The 21024-nt window shown below is 43.0% G+C and overlaps 1 protein-coding gene across 1 annotated transcript in view; it reads left to right on the top strand.

Moving 5' to 3' along the window:
- LOC124594116 (E3 ubiquitin-protein ligase lubel) overlaps positions 1-21024 on the top strand; it is a 468996-nt gene that overhangs the window by 170111 nt on the left and 277861 nt on the right. Inside the window, exon 3 of the mRNA XM_047132473.1 lies at positions 7907-8048. Coding sequence (XP_046988429.1) covers positions 7907-8048 — 142 coding nt within the window. The remainder of the gene's footprint in view (positions 1-7906; positions 8049-21024) is intronic.

Below are 21024 nucleotides of genomic sequence, written 5' to 3'. Positions count from 1 at the left end.
ATTAAAATTACTCAATATATTGTTATACCCAATACCTTGGGATAAACGTAGGTACTATGTTGGGCACAAATGGGCAATGTTATATTTCCCGTCTTAGGTATGGGACTCTACGGTCTCATGCAAATCATCTTCAGTCCACCCTGCACAATCCTCATCCCTTCTTCTCGCACTTTAAGTATTTTACACAATCATCTGACTCTCTTGATGCTGAGTAAGTTTCTCTGTAAAGAAGGCAAAGCTTTTCGTCCTCATCTTCAGAGGTGCTGTATGCCTCACACGTTTCAGACTATTCTGACTCTTTTTTATGGTCTAGGCCCAGAGTTATTCAAAAGATTTTTTTAACATGCCAAGAAGATGCCTTTGTTGCGCTGAGCGATTGACACTCGTCACCGATGGCTCTTAAGCCATGTCGAAATTTCCGTGCCGTATAAAGCGCTTAATAGTCCCCTTTCGTAGGAAAATGTACCTGTTGAGTAAGGCATAATCAATCAAGTTATTAGTGTCAAAAATATTCTAAAAATTGGCGCAAAGTAGTTGTAAATTATACAGGTAGTTATTAAATTGCAGCTATTAAAACGTGAACACACAAGTAGCGTATCGTTAAAAGCCTATACTTCTTAAGTCACACATGTAAGTTGTATGTAACCAAGTTATGGGGTAATAGCTGCTAGCTCCGGTTTTACCTCATTGCTTCTACTCGGTTTTGCCCCAACTGTACCTTATCTTCAAGATTCCTTCTGCATAAGAAAGAAGGTGAAGAATCGTTTAGCATGGCATATGTTCATAAAGCCTATTAAAAGTATGATTTATTGTACTTCTAGTTTCAGCTTGTAATACGACGATATAAGTTCCTTACTGAACACTAAATATCACAAAGTAAGATACACGACCACAAAAATCCAACAAATTGTTTTGCTCAACAGCTACATGTTTCACACTACATAGTCTCATGGCGGTACTGTTGCCAGCTGTCTTCATGGTTTAAGGGCCAAAAAGCAATGTTACCAATTCCTAAAGAGTGATATCAGGGTGCCAGTTTCGGCTGCATACCCCATTATACCCCAGCTTCCACTATAAACGTAGGTGTAAAAGCATCGCTCTATCATAAAATGATGTAATATTTACAAAAGTTAAAGTGAGAGGGTAATTAGGAAGAGATTTTTAGCCGCACACTGAGCTGCTGCTGTTGCAGCTCTGTAAACACAGGACAGTGGATCCCTCCAGCTGCAGGACGCACCGCGACGGCGGCTGGCGTGCAGACAGTGGAGTGCTAGAGTTGCCCCTGCGATGCGGCAGCCCGCAGAGCTGGGCTATCGAACCGCTGCGGTCCTGCAGGAGGGCTGCAGCTGCGCTACGCTGCGGCATTCGCTACTTAACCCCCCCCCCCCCCCCGATTTTTCTCTGCTGATCCTCATGTCCAGACCCTACACCCGTCTTACTGACGAGTAATCGCACCCTGCGACCGCTGTTTTGTTCGCTATCCCTGTCCTCTGAGAAACAGATTGATTTCTTTCATTGACTACTTCATTTAACATAACTGCGGACATTCGCTGACACTGAATAATTTGCCACTTTAACCACTCTGCTGTTACAGAAGTAAAAGCAAAACCATGTCGTGGATGCATCTCACCTGTCAATAGTTAGGTGGTTATGACAGCTGCTGTTACTGTTATTGTTGCGGCCCTCTGTCCATTGACTGGTTTGAAGCAGCTCTCCACTATAGTCTACTCTGTGAAAGCCTCTTCTTCTCATTATGACTAACGCGAGCTATATCTATTTGAAATTACTCACTATGGTGAAACCCACGTTTGTCTGTATAATCGCTACCAACCCCCCCCCCTCCCCCTCCCCCACACACACACAATTAATAATTCTTCGATGCTTTAAGACGTGTCCTACCCACCGACCCCTTATTTAATCAAGTTGTGCGATGAATTACTTTTATACCCTTTTCGATTAAGTTCCTCTTCACTAGTTATCCGATCTAATCTTCAACACCCTCCTACAGCAGCGCTTTGCAAATGCTTATAGCCTTTTCTTGTCTGAACTGTTTATCGTCAATGTTTTCGTTACTGTAAAAGACTACACTACAGACAAATACCTTCAGAAATGCCGTCGTGTCACACTTATATTCGATGGTAAAAAATAGCTCTTTAGAGAAGAATTTCTTCCTATTAACACTCTGACTTCTATATCTTCTCTGGTTCTGCTTCATCTTTTACTTCGCTGCCAAAATATCAAAATTTATCCTCCCGTTCCGTATAACAAAACTCCCTCAGTGGCTATTATTAACAAAAGTTTTCATATTCTCATAACGATCAAGCACATAGGCCACAATTGTTGTTCCAGCTCAGTTATCCTTTTATAAATCACTTCCCCGGATTAATGCTGAAATTTTAGCGTAAATGAAAACTTTCATCTCTGCTGTTTCGTTGAAAATTTCGAAGTGCGATCAGTGTGCATTATTTCCTAATTTGCTGAATCACAACAAAGTCTACAATTTCAGTCGTCGCTGTTCGTTTAGTAAACTCGTCATTCTCAGTAATTAGGTCTCCGGATATTGCTTATAGCCTCTTCTATCATTCACTGATCATTTTCTGCTTCCTTGTAAACAAATTTCTGCTCATCCTGAGAAAGCCTTGCAAGTGAATTATCGTTGTTTACTTAAAATCAGAGATTTTCAGTATTTGTAATTGTTCACGCCCTATATTTTCCCGATGTTCTTTCCACTGTATTGTCTAAAATTTAGCATTTGGTACTCCAGCAAAGAATAGTGCAGAAAGAAATGTATTTTGGACTTCCAACGCGCTAAGTCTCAGCAATATCATCTGATCACACGACAAGAGACACCGCCATCTAGTCAAACATCAACACGAACATGTGAAGAAATAAACCAAGCGAATAAATATTATAAAAATTCCATATGGTACAATTTTAAAAAATTTGACACAGAACATGGATTCAAACATTTAATGTCCAGAAAATATTGTGTTATCAAGAAGATCAAGAACAATCGATCAAAAACTGAGTGTTACATGCTGAAATGACAGATTAACAGAGGTCAGAAGTGAACAAGTACACAAAATGAAAACCAGAAAGAGTGTCGGTTATAATGAATTCCAGTGCTCAGGCCGAAAGCGGTTTTGAATGGAGTAGTAGCTTTGGAATAGTAATAGCTTTGGAATAGTATGAAGAAGATGTATATCAGTAAGAAATTTGCGGCAACTGGAGAGAAGAACAGTGACCACAGTTTTTATAGGAAAACAGAGTAAACAATGTAGGAAGTTCTCGTCACACGCTTCGGTGAATTCTGTGAAGAAAATCAGCCGGAAAACATAAAACAGAAATTAGCATCAAGCCACAACAACATGGATTCTTTTACTGGCTGACGCGAGGAATATGTAGGATGTAACAACAGAATTTCTCTCCAAAAAAGTGGAAGCCTTAAAAGGTAGTTCCATACCAGCTCTCAGTTTTGTTTCGTTTAACAGAGTCACAAATATGCGCACTGTAATGAGAGAGAATTGTGTAGCGTACGATTTTATTCTGCACTAACTTTATTCCACTCTAGCACGAAGGCAAAATGTTAGGGAGCGTCAATTGATTGGAGAAAACTCCTCGGATGATAAAGAGTATGGAAGCAACAGAAACAAAAGTGTGAACAATATTTGATGAATACCATTGTGAAACCATCTTACGGGACAATGGCTTGCTACCTGACAGTTGCTTCATGCTCTTCTAAAGTGCCAGTCCATTAGCGTATTATAACAGAGTGCGCTTAACACACTTTTCTCCCTTCTAGTGACATCGGTTTTCCAAACCGCGTCCGCTATTTCTCTTTCAAATAGCTCCACCTTTGAACTCACTAGAGAGCACGGCCAGATTCTACACGATATCAACGGGACTTTGAACGCTGGGATACTTTTGTTGCCCCTGTTCCTATTCAGTCCAGTCAATTAATAAGAATCTACATCGCTACAGCATCAGACTATCAAAATTCTCTCATTTCATTTACTAACTTGAGATCTCTACTTTAATGGCATTCCACCGATTATTTGCGTAGAGAAACGCGATGCGCTACGATTTTTCGTAGTCATTAACGTCAGCAAAAGATGAATTAACGCTTAACTGCAATCAAATGCAATGCATACAGTTTCTGACACGGAACTCCTGTAAAAGCGAAATTTTATTGCTCGAAGGTGGCCTAACAGTCAGTGAAATCGACCACTTTAAAGTCCTGAGGTCGAAGGTAGATGAAAGGCTTTCTTAGAAGTAACACTATCAGTATATTGCAGGCCGGTGTGGCCGAGCGATTCTAGGCGCTTCAGTCCGGAACCGCGCGACCGCTACGGTCGCAGGTTCGAATCCTGCCTCGGGCATGGATACGTGTGCTGTCCGTAGGTTAGTTAGGTTGAAGTAGTTCTATGTTCTAGGAGACTGATGACCTCAGATGTTAAGTCCCATAGTGCTCAGAGCCATTTGAACCATTTTATCAGTATCTTGTACGAGAACTGTACGCTGCTGTCTTCAGTAATAAGAATGATTTCCTGGTCTCTGGCACTGAAACTCGAAATACTTTTTACTTTATTTTCACTTTATTCTCTCGTATGGTGTAACATGCTCTAAGATAAAAAAGAAAAAAACGACGAACTACGAACGAGTTATTCGAATGTTACGGAAATCTGTAGATATGTCGTACACACAAATAAATGATTACAATTTCAGGAATATTTGGTTATTTATTTGGAAGAAAAAGCTTCACAAATTGAGGAACTCAATAACGTATTGGTCCACTCTGACCCTTATGCAAGCGGTTATGAGGCTTGACATTGACTGATAGAATTGTTGGATAATTTCTTGAGGGATATCGTTCCAAATTCTGTCCGATTGGCGCCTTACTGCGTCAAAATCCCGAGCCGGTTAGAGGGCCCTGCCAATAATGCTCCACACATTCTCAACCGGGGAGAGATCCGGCGACCTTCCTAGCCAAGGTAGGGATTGGAAAACACGAAGACTAGCAGCAGAAACTCTCGTCGTGATCGTGAGGGAATTATCTTGTTGAAATGTAAGCCCAGGGTGACTTGCCATGGAGGGGAACAAAACGGGGATTAGAATAGCGTTGACGTATCGTTGTGTTGTAACAGTATCGCGGATGACCACCAAAGAACGCTGCTATGAAATGAAATGGTTATCAGGCCGTATGGCAGGCGACAGTCGAGTTGGTATCCCACTGCTGGCAGGATCTTCTCCAGACACGTGTTCGCAGGTCATCGGAGCTTAGTTCGAAGCGGGACACGTCACTGAAGACAATTCAACTTCAGTCAGTGAGATTCCGGGACGAATGTGTCCGACACCACTGCAGACAGCTTTTTGGTGTTCAGAGGTCAATCGTAACCAGCTCAAGGCGCGCCATGAATTCTGCTTCCTCTCTGTGAGCCGGGGCGATCGATCCATGGATCGAAGGGTGATTCCGTGGTGTGTTTTTTCGTCTTAGAGTGTATTTTGGGGCAACTCTGTGCGCTCACCAGTAATATTATTAGCCCAAAACATGAGCACGGACCGTACTCTGGCATCAATTCGAGAACATAGACAAGGCCGTTGTTCAGGTGTTTCTGACTTCTAATTGCTCTGTGCCTGTACATGTTGTCCATCGTGGGATTTGCTGTAGACAAAATTAACTCATTCAGAGGAATCTGCAAGATTCATTCAGTGAAAACCAGATGGAAAAACGATAGCCTGTATGACAACACTTCCTAAAGCATTGTACGTGAAGAAACTTGCGCACAATTCAGCAGTTATCGTATTCAACAGTTTTCCAGCAGAACTGAAGAAATTGAGTGCTAAACCCGAAGAATTCAAACGCGAGTTGAATGGTGTCATTGGGCCCCACTTCTTCTATTTTGTACTTGAGTTCCTTGTAGTAGTTGAGAAGTTTTCGCGGAAATGTGTAATTTATTCGTGCACTCTCCCTTTGTGTGTGTTTTCTTAATTCTTTGTCTATAAACTTACTATTAGCATTCTGTAAACTATTTAAGAGAGAGTGTTGTACCTTGAGGATAATGTACCAAGGAAAGGATAAATAAATAAATGTCGTGTGGCTAGGGCCTCCCGTCGGGTAGACCGTTCGCCGGGTGCAAGTCTGTCGAATTGATGCCACTTTGGTGACTTGCGTGTCGATGGGGATGAAATGATGATGATTAGGACAACACAACACCCAGTACCTGGGCGGAGAAAATCTCTGACCGAGCCGGGAATCGAACCCGGGCCGTTAGGATTGGCATTCTGTCGCGCTGACCACTCAGCTATCGGGGTCGGACAAGGAACAATTGATGTTTCAATTTAGAGACCGATTTTATAATCACAATAAGGAACATGCACTAGAGACTGCGATAAGCTCTTTCCAGCAGCGTCTAATGTCTTTGGTATTAGGGTCATTAGGTTGTATTTAGTGCAACGTTTGTAATGACTAAGAGTTCTACACATGTAAGTGCTGTGGAATACATTTAAGCAATTTTGAGGATATTATTCATTCTTCAGCTACAGATGTTTATGGGAGTCAAAGTGTGCATATTTGTAAAACTATTTTATGTTGTGTACAGCTTCGTACACAACGGTAAGGACATGTTTGGCGAATAAGTTAACGCAGTAAACAGAAGAGCTATTTAACTTGTATTTCTCCAAGTTTATGAAGATTCATTACAAACAGTGCAGCAATAATTAAGTCCAGCTATTACATTAACAACAACGATGAGGACCTCTGTAGTAAAGCACTATAGATGGCGTCGGAGACGCAACTATACTTAGCGTCACGTAGCATTGTGGCTGCAAGTGTGAATAGGCTATCTGGCTGCCGCCAGCCGTCCTATATCAAGGCGGCAGGGGCACTCGTGGTACAGAGCAGCCGCTGGAATATCTAAGCGGGTGTACACCATTGGGTCAGCGGATCCCGTCAACCGCTGTTGACGGTTAAGCCATACATTGTCGATCGTGCAATATCTTGCACTTTGTAACAAAAGGTCTCTCTTTACCATGGAGTACGTGATATTTGCAAATGAACTGAATTTGTTTAACGTCTTAACATTTTTCCCCATCTCGAAAATGTAAAATTTTATTAGTTGCCAATAACTTTTTATTTCAAAATGTTTTAACAAGTAACTGGTTTTTTATAATACGTCTTCTTAATTTGGATTCGCTTACTGATTACTGGTGTTAAGGAGGGTAAAAATGTAACACACAGACTGTTAAATATATATATGACAAGATTTCCTCGATTGCAACACTTTTAAATTTCAATAGAGTATTCGTTCCTAGGTCCATGACCATCTTGTACATTGGAACAGTTTTGCACACATGGAAAAACCTTACTTTTCCTGAGTAATTTTTATAATTTCAGTTGAAAGGTGCTGCACACGAAGTAAGAAAATATATAAAATTCTTATTACTGGCGAAAGTCTGAAAAGTGTTACAAAGCAAAACATACTCCGCCCCTGGCCGCTGTGACCGAGCGTTTCTAGGCGCCTCAGTCCGGAACCGCGCTGCTGCTACGGTCGCAGGTTCGAATCCTGTCTCGGGCATGGATGTGTGTGATGTTCTTAGGTTAGTTAGGTTTAAGTAGTTCTAAGTCTAGGGGATTGATGACCTCAGATTGTAAGTCCCATAGAGCTTAAAGCCATTTGAACCATTTTTAACAAATAAAATAAATAAACAAAAATGAAAATGCGTCGTTAGTGGACCACTATGTCGACTATTCTAGACGCCTGTAGAGTCTTTTAAACCCGCCACGCCTTGCTACACACTGCAGATCTAAATACATAGGCGTGGCTGGGAAGAGACGTCGAACACGGCAGGCTCTGTTTGTTGGGTGCGGACCAGTGTTGTGAACGGGTGTCTCCTCTTTGTGTTGCAGCAGGCGCGCAACAACCGCTCGGCGGGGCCGCCGCCTCCGCCGCCACCGCCCGCCACAGAGCCGCCGCCGCTCGACCCGGACTACGAGGTCATCGAGTTCCCCCAGCAGCAGTACTCCAACACGCCGGCCGCCAAGCCGACAGGTAATGCCGGCTCCCGTGGGGCGAGTTTGCTTTACAGACAGCATAACTGTTTGTTTTTCCTTTCTTTTATTTTTTCATAAAAAATAGAGTAGAGCAGCAAAATGAATTTTCACTCTGCAGCGGAGTGTGCGCTGATATGAAACAGATTAAAACTGTGTGCCGGACCGAGACTCGAACTCGGGACCTTTGACTTTCGCGGGGAAGTCCTCTACCAACTGAGCTACCCAAGCACGACTCACGGCCCGTCCTCACAGCTTTACTTCTGCCAGTAGAGTAGCAGTTAGCGGGGCTGGCTGGCCCGCCGCAGAGACTGTCATATGAAATAAGGTGTGCAGCAAATTGTTCAGTGACAACGTGTCCGTTTAGAGCGTACATATTTGTCCGAATAACAGGGATTTTTCTCAGTATATAAGGAATATACTGCAGCAATAATTAAAGTAACAATGTTCCAATCTTGAGACACATACACCAAGATGATTAAAAGTCATTGGTCAGTGATATGCACATACGCAGATGGCGGTAGCATTTATTACACGAGGTATAAATGGGCAGTGCATTGTCATACCTATTAATTGTACTCAGGTGATTCACGTGAAAAGGTTTCCGACGTGATTATGGCCGCATGATGGGAATTAACAGACCTTGCACGCGAAATGGTATTTGGAGCTAGATGCAGGGGACATTTCATGTCAGAAATCGTTACGACACTCAATATTCCGATTCCACAGTGGCAAGTGTGTGTCGCGAATACAAAATTTCAGACATTACCTCTCACCACGGGCAACGTAACGGCGGACGGCCTTCACCCAACAACCGGTAGCAGCGGAGTTTGCGTAGAGCTGTCAGTGCTGTCAGTGCTAACAGAGAAGCAACAAAAGCGCGAAATAACAGCAGAAAATAATGTTGGACGTAAGACGAACGTATCCGTTAGAACAGTGCGGTGGAATTTGGCGTTAGTGGGTTATGGCAGCAAACGGCCGACATGAGTGCCTTTGCTAAAAGCACTACATTGCTTGCAGTGTCTGTCCTGGGTTTGTGATCATATCGCTTGACCGTAGACGACTGGAAAACCGTGACCGGGTCAGATGAGTCCCGATTTCATTTTCTAAGAGTACAGCGCAGACCCCACGAAGTCATGGACCCAAGTTGTCAACATGGCACCGTGCAAGCTGTTGGTGGCTCCATAACAGAGCAGGTGGTATTTACGTGGAATGAACAGGGTCCTCTTGTCAAACTAAACCGATCGTTGACTGGAAATCGTTATTTTCGGCCACTTGGAGACGATTTACAGCCATTCATGGGTTTCATGCTCCCAGACCACCGGGCAACAATTGTTCGCGATTGATTTGAAGAACATTCTGGACAATTCAAGCAAATGATTTGCACAATCCCATTGAACAATTTTGCGAAATTGTGGACGGCTTTAGAGGCACCGCGGCTCAATATTTCTGCAGGTGACTTCTAACGACTTGTTGAGTCCATGCCACGCAGGGAAAAAAGATCCGACACAATATTAGGAGATATCCCCTGAATTTTGTCACCTCAGTGTATGCGGTTGCAAAAAGACATCATAAGGTTATTTTCCTGCCTAGAGCGTGGTCGCGCTTGCGGTGATTCCCCGTCTTCCAGCCTTTGACATAAAAAGTCCAACCAGACTCTTGATTGGCCAAGTGCAGGTAGCACTCAGGAAACCCTACCAGGGAAATATAACACTGGAGCTAGAATGAATTTTCACTCTGTAGTGGAGTGTGAGCTGATGTCAAATTTTCTGGCAAATGAAAACTGTGTGCTGGATCGAGACTCGGACTCGAGACATTTGACTTGTGCACCTCGGTAGCTCAATCGGTAGAGGTGCCTAGTTCGAGTCCCGGGTCTACATCTACATCTACATTGATACTCCGCAAGCCACCCAACGGTGTGTGGCGGAGGGCACTTTACGTGCCACTGTCATTACCTCCCTTTCCTGTTCCAGTCGCGTATGGTTCGCGGGAAGAACGACTGTCTGAAAGCCTCCGTGCGCGCTCTAATCTCTCTAATTTTACATTCGTGATCTCCTCGGGAGGTATAAGTAGGGGGAAGCAATATATTCGATACCTCATCCAGAAACGCACCCTCTCGAAACCTGGCGAGCAATCTACACCGCGATGCAGAGCGCCTCTCTTGCAGAGTCTGCCACTTGAGTTTATTAAACATCTCCGTAACGCTTTGACGGTTACCAAATAACCCTGTGACGAAACGCGCCGCTCTTCTTTGGATCTTCTCTATCTCCTCCGTCAGACCGATCTGGTACGGATCCCACACTGATGAGCAATACTCAAGTATAGGTCGAACGAGTGTTTTGTAAGCCACCTCCTTTGTTGATGGACTACATTTTCTAAGGACTCTCCCAATGAATCTCAACCTGGTACCCGCCTTACCAACAATTAATTTTATATGATCATTCCACTTCAAATCGTTCCGCACGCATACTCCCAGATATTTTACAGAAGTAACTTCTACCAGTGTTTGTTCCGCTATCATATAATCATACAATAAAGGATCCTTCTTTCTATGTATTCGCAATACATTACATTTGTCTATGTTAAGGGTCAGTTGCCACTCCCTGCACCAAGTGCCTATCCGCTGCAGATCTTCCTGCATTTCGCTACAATTTTCTAATGCTACAACTTCTCTGTATACTACAGCATCATCCGCGAAAAGCCGTACCCAATTTTAATCCGCAGAAGTTTCGTATCAGCACACACTCCACTGCAGTGTGAAACACTCATGTCTGTAGCTAAGCCATGTATCCGCAGCAGACTTTTTCCAGGGAGAACTTCTGTGAATTATGGAAGGTAGGTTATGAGGTACTGGTGGAAGCAAAGCTGTGAGAACGGGTCGTGAGTCGTGCTTGGGCAGCTTTGTTAGTAGAGTATTTGCCCGCGAAAAGCAAAGGTCTGAGTTCCAGTCCTGGTCCGCCACACAGTTTTAATATGCCAGGAAGTTTCAGCACTGGAGCTATCACACGAAAACATGGGGATCTCCCTGCAGGCAAGCAGTCTGGCAATCAACGAGACGTGCTTTGGAGCCGTCGCACGAGCCAAGATTTTCATCGCCAGTATTTGGCCCATAAAGGAAAGAGAGGAGGTAGCCCAAGGTTCCCGATCACCAGACGTTACGCCAGAGTCCTGGATTAAATTCCAAATACATCTGCAGTGTCTCGTGAAATAAGACCATGTGATACTGTTGTAGGTGACCTGTTCCTCCAACAGAGATGTTTAAATCGCCAGCACTCTTGGTATAATCGAATATTGAGGGCTATGTCGGTTTCGCCCTTTCACTCTTTTACTGCTTTCTCTCATCATCATCAACAAACAATGTTCGTTTGGCAAAAATAAAATACTCAGCTGTGCACAATAACTTAATTTTATTCTCCTTGCGAATTTTCTCCGCTAGAAATGTCCGCATATCCAGCTTCACCATCTTAATTGCCATTATTGCCAAATTGACGTAAAATCGCTATCACGTGAGAAACAGAAGACTCTGAGGAATGTACTGTTTTAATGACCCATTACGTGGATCACAGAACACGGAGACGGTAGAGTGATGATTCTTCTGAAACCTGTGCAGTTTGTGAAAGGAAGCTGCTATTGGTCGTCAGAGAGCAAATAGAGGATTGACTGGATTTATTGAGTGGAAGTCCCCGATGAGTAGTTCAGTTGCCAAATTGGAAACAAATTCATCTTTCCTGCACACTGAAACCTTTTCTTAGCAATGAGTGCTTTGTGTCTATTGTGTAAGTGTTATTGTACACTGTTGTACAATGGAAAGCTGAAATTGTGTTATTCAACGCGAATGGAGAGTGTGAAACCCTGTATTGGAACATAGCCTGCTCCTCTCAAGGCACCAAGGCGTTCACATTCAATGGACGGACCACCTACAAGTGGTAATGGCTTAGTTAATTTGAAGATATACATCGCCCCAAGAAAACTCTCGTTAATGGCAATGGTCTCAGTCGAAAGTTGCATATAGCAACACGTGCTGGCGTTCCTGCAGACAAATGGTGAAAGGCAAAAGGCGCTGATCTACACTGTCAGCAGTTCGCAACGCAAACGCAGTTCTGTGTTGACGTCAGGGTATTGTATAAACAAACCAAGCATGGACAATGTATAGGCGTACTAGCAAGTTCACTTGATGAAGTGTTAAGGCATACTCACGATTCTGTCTTGGCACGGCGTAGATGTTAACAAATTACGAAAGAAGTTTCGCAGAGAATATCGGTGGCGGATACTCAAGCAGGACGTGGAGCAATATGTAGAGAAGTGTGTACCCTATGCTCAAAGAGCAAACTACGATTGCAGAGGTTACCGAAAGCCAGCCAAACATTTCAGATGATTGGTATGTATATTGCCCATCGCTCAAACACCAGCGAGGAATTGGTACATATGAACCATCACTGATCGCTTCTCACACTATATAGGTATGATCGCCATACGAAACCAACCAACAGAGACAGTAGCTCAGGCAATGATTAACCAACCATTGGATATTGAAGTTTGAGACATCGGAAACCATGCTAACTGATCAGGGCACTAATATTATGTCGAAACTAATGAAGCAATTATGCTTATTCCTACAAATCTGGATGTTATTGATAGGTGCACTGAATCCGCAAGCTAATGGAAGAACACAATAAGTTTAAAAGACTGTAAGTAAAATGATGTTACTATGGTAACAGTCACCATAATGGCAGGGACACACTGCTGTTATTGTTGTAGCGGTTTACATCTTGAAGATGAATCAGAGTATAGTATTTTCACCCTATGAGGCAATGGGTGGAAAATGCCTTCCTCTTTTGAATTTTGCAAATCACACCCAGAGCGAAACCAATCAGCTGCTACCAAGCCTAATGAGTCTGGATTTGTCCTCGTCTATCCATCAGAGAAACCCCCTCCGGATGAGTGCAGACACAGCCTATTAGGTCATGAGGTTAGTCTGATCCCTATGACCCATAAGCCATTTTAATGCTACGTGTTTCATTACCATGTTGAAGTGTCTGCCGTACAAATAACAATAGAAATATGTGATATCATTAATCAGACGGAGCATCTCTTTTTCCATGGTGTAGTAATTTTACTCTGCCTTATTCAGTTGCCTGGATGTATAGGCAATCATGTGCTCGCCTTCTTTACTTAATGAACGCTCTAAGGCACGATTGCTAATACTGCATGACAATATGAACTGCCTCTGGTAACTGGAAAAGGGCATGACAGCACTAGTGATCAGTAAGTCCTTTAGGCACACAGAAGCTACTTTGCAATCCAGCATCCAGTGAAAATTTACCTCTTTCTCCACGAGTTCTGTGAAATGTTTCACTACTTCTACAAATGTCGACACAAGGACTGTGGCACCTATTCTGTATTTAGGAGAAGGAAATTCCCACACGGCTTGTATGAGCCAGTACCTGTTCACACCTGGCCTAAATAATGAACTAAGACGAATTGGCATTTTTCTAAACGATATGTTAATTGTGCTGCTCGTAACCGATTGAACGCATCCCATAGCCATATTAGGTGCTATTGGATGTCGTTGGAAAACACTTTGCCCGATATTACCTAACGTTTCATGATATTCGGCACTGGGTTGCATCTGTTACTGTGTGCTAATTTAAACAGCACAACAAAACTGATTTGCCTTGTCCGATCCTTGTATTTCTTGGGTAAAATTACAACCCAAAGGCTGGAACTGCCTTTTATAATCCCGTCACATAGCTGCTGATTTATAAACTCTTTCGTCACCGATTGGAGGTGATGTGGATCTTGATATGTTTTGTCTCACACCACCAGTTAATTCCCAACGAAAATCCTATGCTGCCTTATCGAAGTTCCTAGCAGTGGTCCAGGAGGATTAGATAATTTCATGTATTATTCTCACAGTTTTTCCATTTTCTCCCTATTTTTTCCCTGGAAATGTGAAACTTTCTCGTGCAGTGCAGCTAAAGTGGAAGACTATTCTGGCTTAGAATACTCTATACCTAATTCTCTGTCCAACTCTCCATCATCCAGTGCAGCTAGGTTAGGTATCAGTGCACCTCGTGACAGTTCTACTTCCACCAAACAAAAATTATTCATGCTGATAGGTACTACTACTCAGCTTTCATCAGCCTCTTGCACAAATAATACACTATGATGCACAGTTCTGCTACACTCAAAATTCTGAGGGGCAAATCAGATACTATGTCTACACAGACTACTTTCTCTGTACTTTACAGTATTTTTCTCCCACGATACAATTCTAAGGGACGGTGCACGCGGTCTGAAATTCCTCTTGCACCAGGGATAAATATTATGGCAGTTCGGTATTCCCGGCAATGTTAGGTCCAGCTCCACTATGGCCATTCAATTTTTTTAAGGTGATGTTTACTCACAGCTGCTGAGAACTCGAAGAAGTATTTACACGCAATCCCGAAAGTATTTCCCTCACACTCAGAAGCTCACCAAAGCCGAACTGAGTGGGTGAACTTTACCCGCATCTACACCACTCAGTCGGCAAGGGCCAAATTTCTTACTCCAAGTACATCTTGACTTCCCACGGCTACCTGCGACCTCATATCCAGTAGACAGTAAAATACTTTTCCTCTCACAAAACCGGTTATACAATAATCCATCATTGATTCTGCACCCAGGTCTCCTGTGCTTACATTAACTGGGAACGTCACACAGTGGCCTTAAGGTTCCCGCTTCTGTTTAACACTGTAGAGCGAATTCCACCCTGTATCCCTCTACACTCCACACGTAAAAACTCCAGTGGACATTCCCGCTCCAATTGTCCAACCACTTAACACTTCTCACACTGAAGTTTACTACAGCTGCACCGAATGTGACCAGCCTGGCCACTCTGATAACATTTGACTTCTGTATTAAATACTATCCTCCACTCTCTAGATCTGCTCATTGCATATATTTCCACAGGAGCCTTCGCAGTTGCCACGCTTCGTTTAATGATTTCAGAACCACTAGTCATAATTTATGGAAAACTTCAGTTGACGAACCCCAAAATAACGCATATCGTGTCTTTTGTTCTGCCTCCTGTAGAATGGCTTTGTTGCCCAAATATGTTGAGTCTAACGAGAACATGACTCTCTATAAATTACACAGCGGGTTTAGCCAAACTAAGAGAGGGATTATATCAAACTGGACCAGCGTGAAGTCTAGATTTGGAAGACGAGTTTATTTGCCTTAAAGTAACCAGAGTAATAAAGCAAACTTAATTAGTGAGTCGAGGGAACATTTTTGCCCGAATATTAATTGCCAAACGGAGAATGGGAAATGGACAAATGGGATATCATACTGACCAGCGTGAGGTCTGAGTTTTGCAGAAAAGTGTTTACGGGGTTCAAAATTATAAAGGTAATTAAGAAACTTTTTAGGTAAATCTTTATTCCTGTTTTCATAGCCAAACGAATAGTGGGGAATTAATAGATTGTAGCATCAAGGAGACCAGCATGAGGTACAGTTTTGAAAAAAAAAAATTAATCGCTTCAAAGAAATTAAAGTAATTAAAGAAACTTGATTAGTAATTTCAGCGAAACTTTATACATTTCACAAATAGCTGCCGCTACATATGTAAATAAATTGTTAAAAAGTAAAGAATAACAGCGGTCCTATCATGCTTCCGTAGCGCACTCCTGCCGATACCCCTGTCTCTTATCAATAGTCGCTGTCGAGACCAACTTACTGGGTTCTACTACGTAAGAAATCTTCGAGCCACTCACATATTTGGGAACCTGTTCCGTGTGGTCGTATCTTCATTACCGTCTGAAGTAGAGCACTGTGTCAAACGCTTTTCCGAAGTCTTGGAATATGGAATCTGCCCGTTGTCCTCCACGCATAGTTCGCACTATACCATGTGAGAAAACGGCAAGCTGAGTGTCGTACGAACGATGCTTTCTAAAACCGTGCTGACTCGTGAACGTAAGCTTCCCCACCTCAAGAAGATTTGGTATATTCAGGCTGAGAATATGTTCAAGAATTCTGCAGCAAACCGATATCGAGGATATTTGTCTGTAATTTTGCTGGTCTGAGTCACCTGCGGTTTCTTCCAGTCGCTTTAGACTTTGCGTTAGTCGAGATATTCGCGATAAATGCAAGCTAAGGAAGGATACAATGCCGATTTGTAAAACCGAATCGTGATCCCATCCGGACCTGGCTCTTTCAATTGCCTCTCTACGCCAGGAATGCCTATTACTATGCCCTCTCTACAGGATGTGCGATGGTCAAACGTCGATCAAGCCTGAGTTCGTCGTTGGCCCTCTGCAAGATCTGCGTTGGAAGCGGCTGGATGCTATTTCGATCGGCGCCGCGTGTTTATTCCCGGGAATGCCCGACAGCTGCTGGCGTTCACTCGCATCGGGCGCCCACGATTCGCGCATCCTGGAGCCAGCCGAACAGAGGGGAACGGAAAGTCGCAAATCCCGATCGGCGTCTGGCGCAATCCGCGTCTGCGTCACTTGGCCCGTGCGCGCTTCACGCCTGCAGACAGCTGACTGTGCTCAAATTATACTCGACGTTCTTTTGTTTGTCTCTCTTATGTGAAAGCGTGTGGTGATCAGGTGGAACGGGAGTGGGAGGCGGAGGAGCGGCGTCCTGTTGTCTCCTGATTGGTTTGATGTCTACCGACAATATTTCTTTTCCTGTAGTAACCTCTTCATTCCAGAGTAGAAGCTACGCGCAACGTCTAAGCCGGTGTACAGTGACGGGGGAAAAATTGCAACACCAAGAAGAAGTTGTGCGACATAAACAAAATATCGTAACACAAAGAAGGAATTGTGCGACATAAACGAAAGTTTTATGATGTCTATTCAAATTTCGCGCCAGTCGCTTAAGACTAGCGCTAATCGCTCCACTATGAGGATGCAAATCAGATTTGCTTTAAATACAAGATGTAATGATCGTGAACGTAAGTTACCTTTGAGACTGGTCGTGGTGATTTGATGTGTCCTGCTATGAAACTGCACTCCTCGTTGTCGGGCCGTACGGCGGCCAGCAGTCAGGTTGGTGGTCCACCACTGTCCGAGGCTTTTCCAGACACGTCTTCGGTCTGGAATCTCCTTGACTGGAATAGAACTGTCTTCATTGTTGCGGGCAGCAGTCAGGTTGGTGGTCCACCACTGTCCAAGGCTTTTCCAGACACGTCTTCGGTCTGGAATCTCCTTGACTGGAATAGAACTGTCTTCATTGTTGCAGGCAGCAGTCAGGTTGGTGGTCCACCACTGTCCGAGGCTTTTCCAGACACGTCTTCGGTCTGGAATCTCCTTGACTGGAATATAACTGTCTTCATTGTTGCGGGCAGCAGTCAGGTTGGTGGTCCACCACTGTCCGAGGCTTTTCCAGACACGTCTTCGGTCTGGAATCTCCTTGACTGGAATAGAACTGTCTTCATTGTTGTGGGCAGCAGTCAGGTTGGTGGTCCACCACTGTCCGAGGCTTTTCCAGACACGTCTTCGGTCTGGAATCTCCTTGACTGGAATAGAACTGTCTTCATTGTTGAATCCCGCTTCGAACTGAGCCCCAATGAACAACGAAAACGTGTCTGGAGGCACACCGGACGCGGGCGGCGTACCAGCCTAGCTGTCGCCCGCCGTATAGTGCGACAACCAGGAGTGACGGCCTGGGGTGTAATTTCATTGCATAGCAGGATCCCTTTGGTTCTCGTCAGCGCCACCCTCTTAGTATACAGCGGTACATAGACGAAATTATACTCCCCGTTTAGTTGCCTTCTTAGCAAGCCATACTGGGCTTCGATTTCAACAAGATAATGCCCGCCCGCACACGGATAGAGTTTCTATTGCTTGGCTTCGTGCTTGCCAAACGTTACCTAGGCCAGCAAGGTCGCCGGATCTCTCCCCAGTTGGGAACGTTTGGACCATCATGAGCAGGGACCTCCAACCTGTTCGAGATTTCGACGATCTAACGCCCCAATTGGACAGAACGTAGCACGATATTACTCAGGAGGACATCCGACAACTCTATCAATCAATGCCAAGCCGAATAACTGCTTGCATAAGAGCCAGAGGTGCTCCAGCGTGTTATAGGCTTACTCAGTTTGTGAAGGTAATTCTCTTGAATAAATCATCCCGTTTTTCTTGAATTATAATCATTTGTCTGTCTATACTTATACATCTCGTCTACCGATATCCTTTAGGTCAATAAATCCTATGGAAAGTCTTTGATTTTTCTTATGCGTTGTTCCCATAACTAAACTGCTCCTCGGGTTCTTTTACGCTGGAACTACAAGAAAATGTCCTAATCGATTCAGTGGGATTCCGTGCAAGGACTTCTGTGAAAAGGTAAGCGGTATAGAGTACTGAATACTTCGATGTCCCCGGGTCTTTTAGAACTGCTGCAGCGGAGGCTTTTCGCATTGTGTTCATAACATGTTCACTGCATCTTCAAGGACGGAAGACAGTGGCTATGTAATTGCTGAAAACTGTTACCAATCCCAGGCCACAAACAACGAACCACATATAGAGTCAACATCTCCTTTCACCACATGTGATTCTTCAGCTTTTGGAAATGCCCTAAATTACTATTTCTTTGTCTATAGCATAATCATTGCAAGCTAAAATACAGTAAATTATTACCTTTTTAGAGTTGTGAATAACAGTGTCTTGCCTTAAGACATTATAGACATTATAGTGGCTAAGGTTTCGGATACTCTTGATCTGTTATACAGCGTTGTCAAATATTTCCGAACACGCATCTCTTGTTTCAAGCGCTTATCGTAGATCCTGAGTAACACTATGACTAGAAATTCACACCTGTGAAGCTATCTTTTAGATTTTACGGTGACCAATACGTAATACGTTTTACTCTACTGTTTTCGTGTATGCTGAAGATGAAAGAGCGTCAGAAACTTGTTTAGACTCGCACTTATAACATTTGTTACCATCTGACTATTTTTGTGACATGCTCAGTTCTAAGCAACGAATAAGACGCATTGTACTTGGTCGCCTAATAGCACACATCCGATGTCTCTTCATTTGATGGTCCTTACCTTCTAACTCTATCACGAGAGCAGTTAGCAGCCGGTATTGTTACCACATTTACTTACTTGATTGCAAATGTAGTAATACTTCAAGTCACAGGTCAAATGGGATTTCAGAACACTCAGGAAGACTCTTCGAAAGCAAGATTAAAAGTCGTCCTATAACAGTGATGTTACTAGAAAGCTATGTATTATCTTGATGTAACGAATAGTTTGTCTAATATATCTTTTTAAAGTAATCACGTAGTATATGTTCTGTTCAGGTGGACGTACTGTAATATTGTACCGTCGCAAAATCCTTTGACTTGGACGATTTGTTCCCAACGGAAATGATTACGAAGTTGATGAAAGTTAATGAGATGGCAGGCCTTTAGTTTCCAGTAGTTAAGAATGAAATGCTTGTAACGAGTGTTTCCTTCTCTTTAAGATTAGCCACACGAGAAAATCCTTAAAATTGCGCTTAAAGATGAAAAATTGAAATATTCCTCAAACAATACTGGGAAATTGGTGATTTAATGTGTTTGAAATAGGCGACACCATAGGCATATCAGAAGAATAGCTCGATGGGTTAACTATGAGAGAGCTCTGTGCAAGATAGTTTCCCTACTCGTTGAGTCCTGGTAGAGGGAAATGTTAAAAGAAACTTCTCGGCAGCCTCTGGATCTTAATCAAGAGAATAAATTAGGTTTTGTGCACCGCTTTTCATGTTGTGGATGAGTGGAAGACACGCCACTTCACGCAAGAATGTAAACTGCAGTCAGAGAAGTAAGGAAACCACACACGAGAGTGCTGTACGAGGCACTGCTGCAGTGTATGGAGGCCTTGCCTAGTGGATTGGCAAAAGAGGCCGACGTAATTTTGAAGCAGCTGCTGCAATTGTAAAATAAAGGCTATATCTACTTCTTTTGCCGTAAAGGAAGGTTAGTGTTATGTAGGAAAAGCAAGGAATTCACAATGCCTTTTTTGAAAATTTTTGGAATTCCACATCTACATGACTACAATGTAATTTAAAGTGTCTGACAGATGTTTCATGAAACCACCTATTGCTCTACTCCCGGACAGCGTGCGGGAAAAGTGAACACTCAGATCTCTCCATATGAGCTCTGATTCCTCGTATTTTATTACGATGGTCATTTCTCTCTGCGTAGCTGGGCGTCTGTAAAATATTTTCGCTTTCGGAGAAGAAAGCTGATGATTAAAGCTTCGTGAAAAGATTCTCCTTTGTTTTGATGATTGCCACCCCAAAGTCACATATCATGTACGTGACACTCTCTCCTCCATTTCGCAAATCTTCTGGTCCAATTTGATGAAAAAAATGAGACGAGGATTGTGTTCAAATCACAGTCTAACCATTCACATTTAGATAATCGCTGAAGGCAAACAAGTAACCCCCTCGACCACCACCACCGATACTTTGAAAAATGGAACTCCTATGTATAAAACAGTTTCAGAAGTCTGCTTACTTTAAAGATGAATTAATGTGTTAAATATTTGACGTTAAGCTTACAAAACCTTTATGATTCAAGACGGAAAATGCTACTTATGTGTGTTTTCTTAGCTTCAGATTATTTACGTATAGGCTAATGAACAGCAAGAATGTACTAAGTGTTAAACTTTTTTTCCTTTTTTATTTTGTGTGGGTGCCAGGGAAAATAACTTTCGAAAATATTTGAAATTATGTGTAAATTTGTTGAAAGTCTCTAAGTGTTCTCATTCTTAAATACTGTATGAATATAGTTCGGGTTATTTTCAGGCCCTGCGTTACGCTCTCTCTAGACGTGTACAGAGTTTCTACCGTTAAATCTATTAAAGTTGTTACTGTGCTAAATCTTTAACGTAGACTATAATGACTGGATTATAACACATTTCAAATTTTTAAATTTGGTCAATAATTATGTCAAATTCTGACAATCAAATTTTTGTTCCCCCTGGAAATCATTAGACAGGCAAC

This window comes from Schistocerca americana, chromosome 2, assembly GCF_021461395.2.
Source record: "Schistocerca americana isolate TAMUIC-IGC-003095 chromosome 2, iqSchAmer2.1, whole genome shotgun sequence".
Lineage (NCBI taxonomy): Eukaryota > Metazoa > Arthropoda > Insecta > Orthoptera > Acrididae > Schistocerca > Schistocerca americana.
This window is presented reverse-complemented; position numbering and strand designations above follow the sequence as displayed.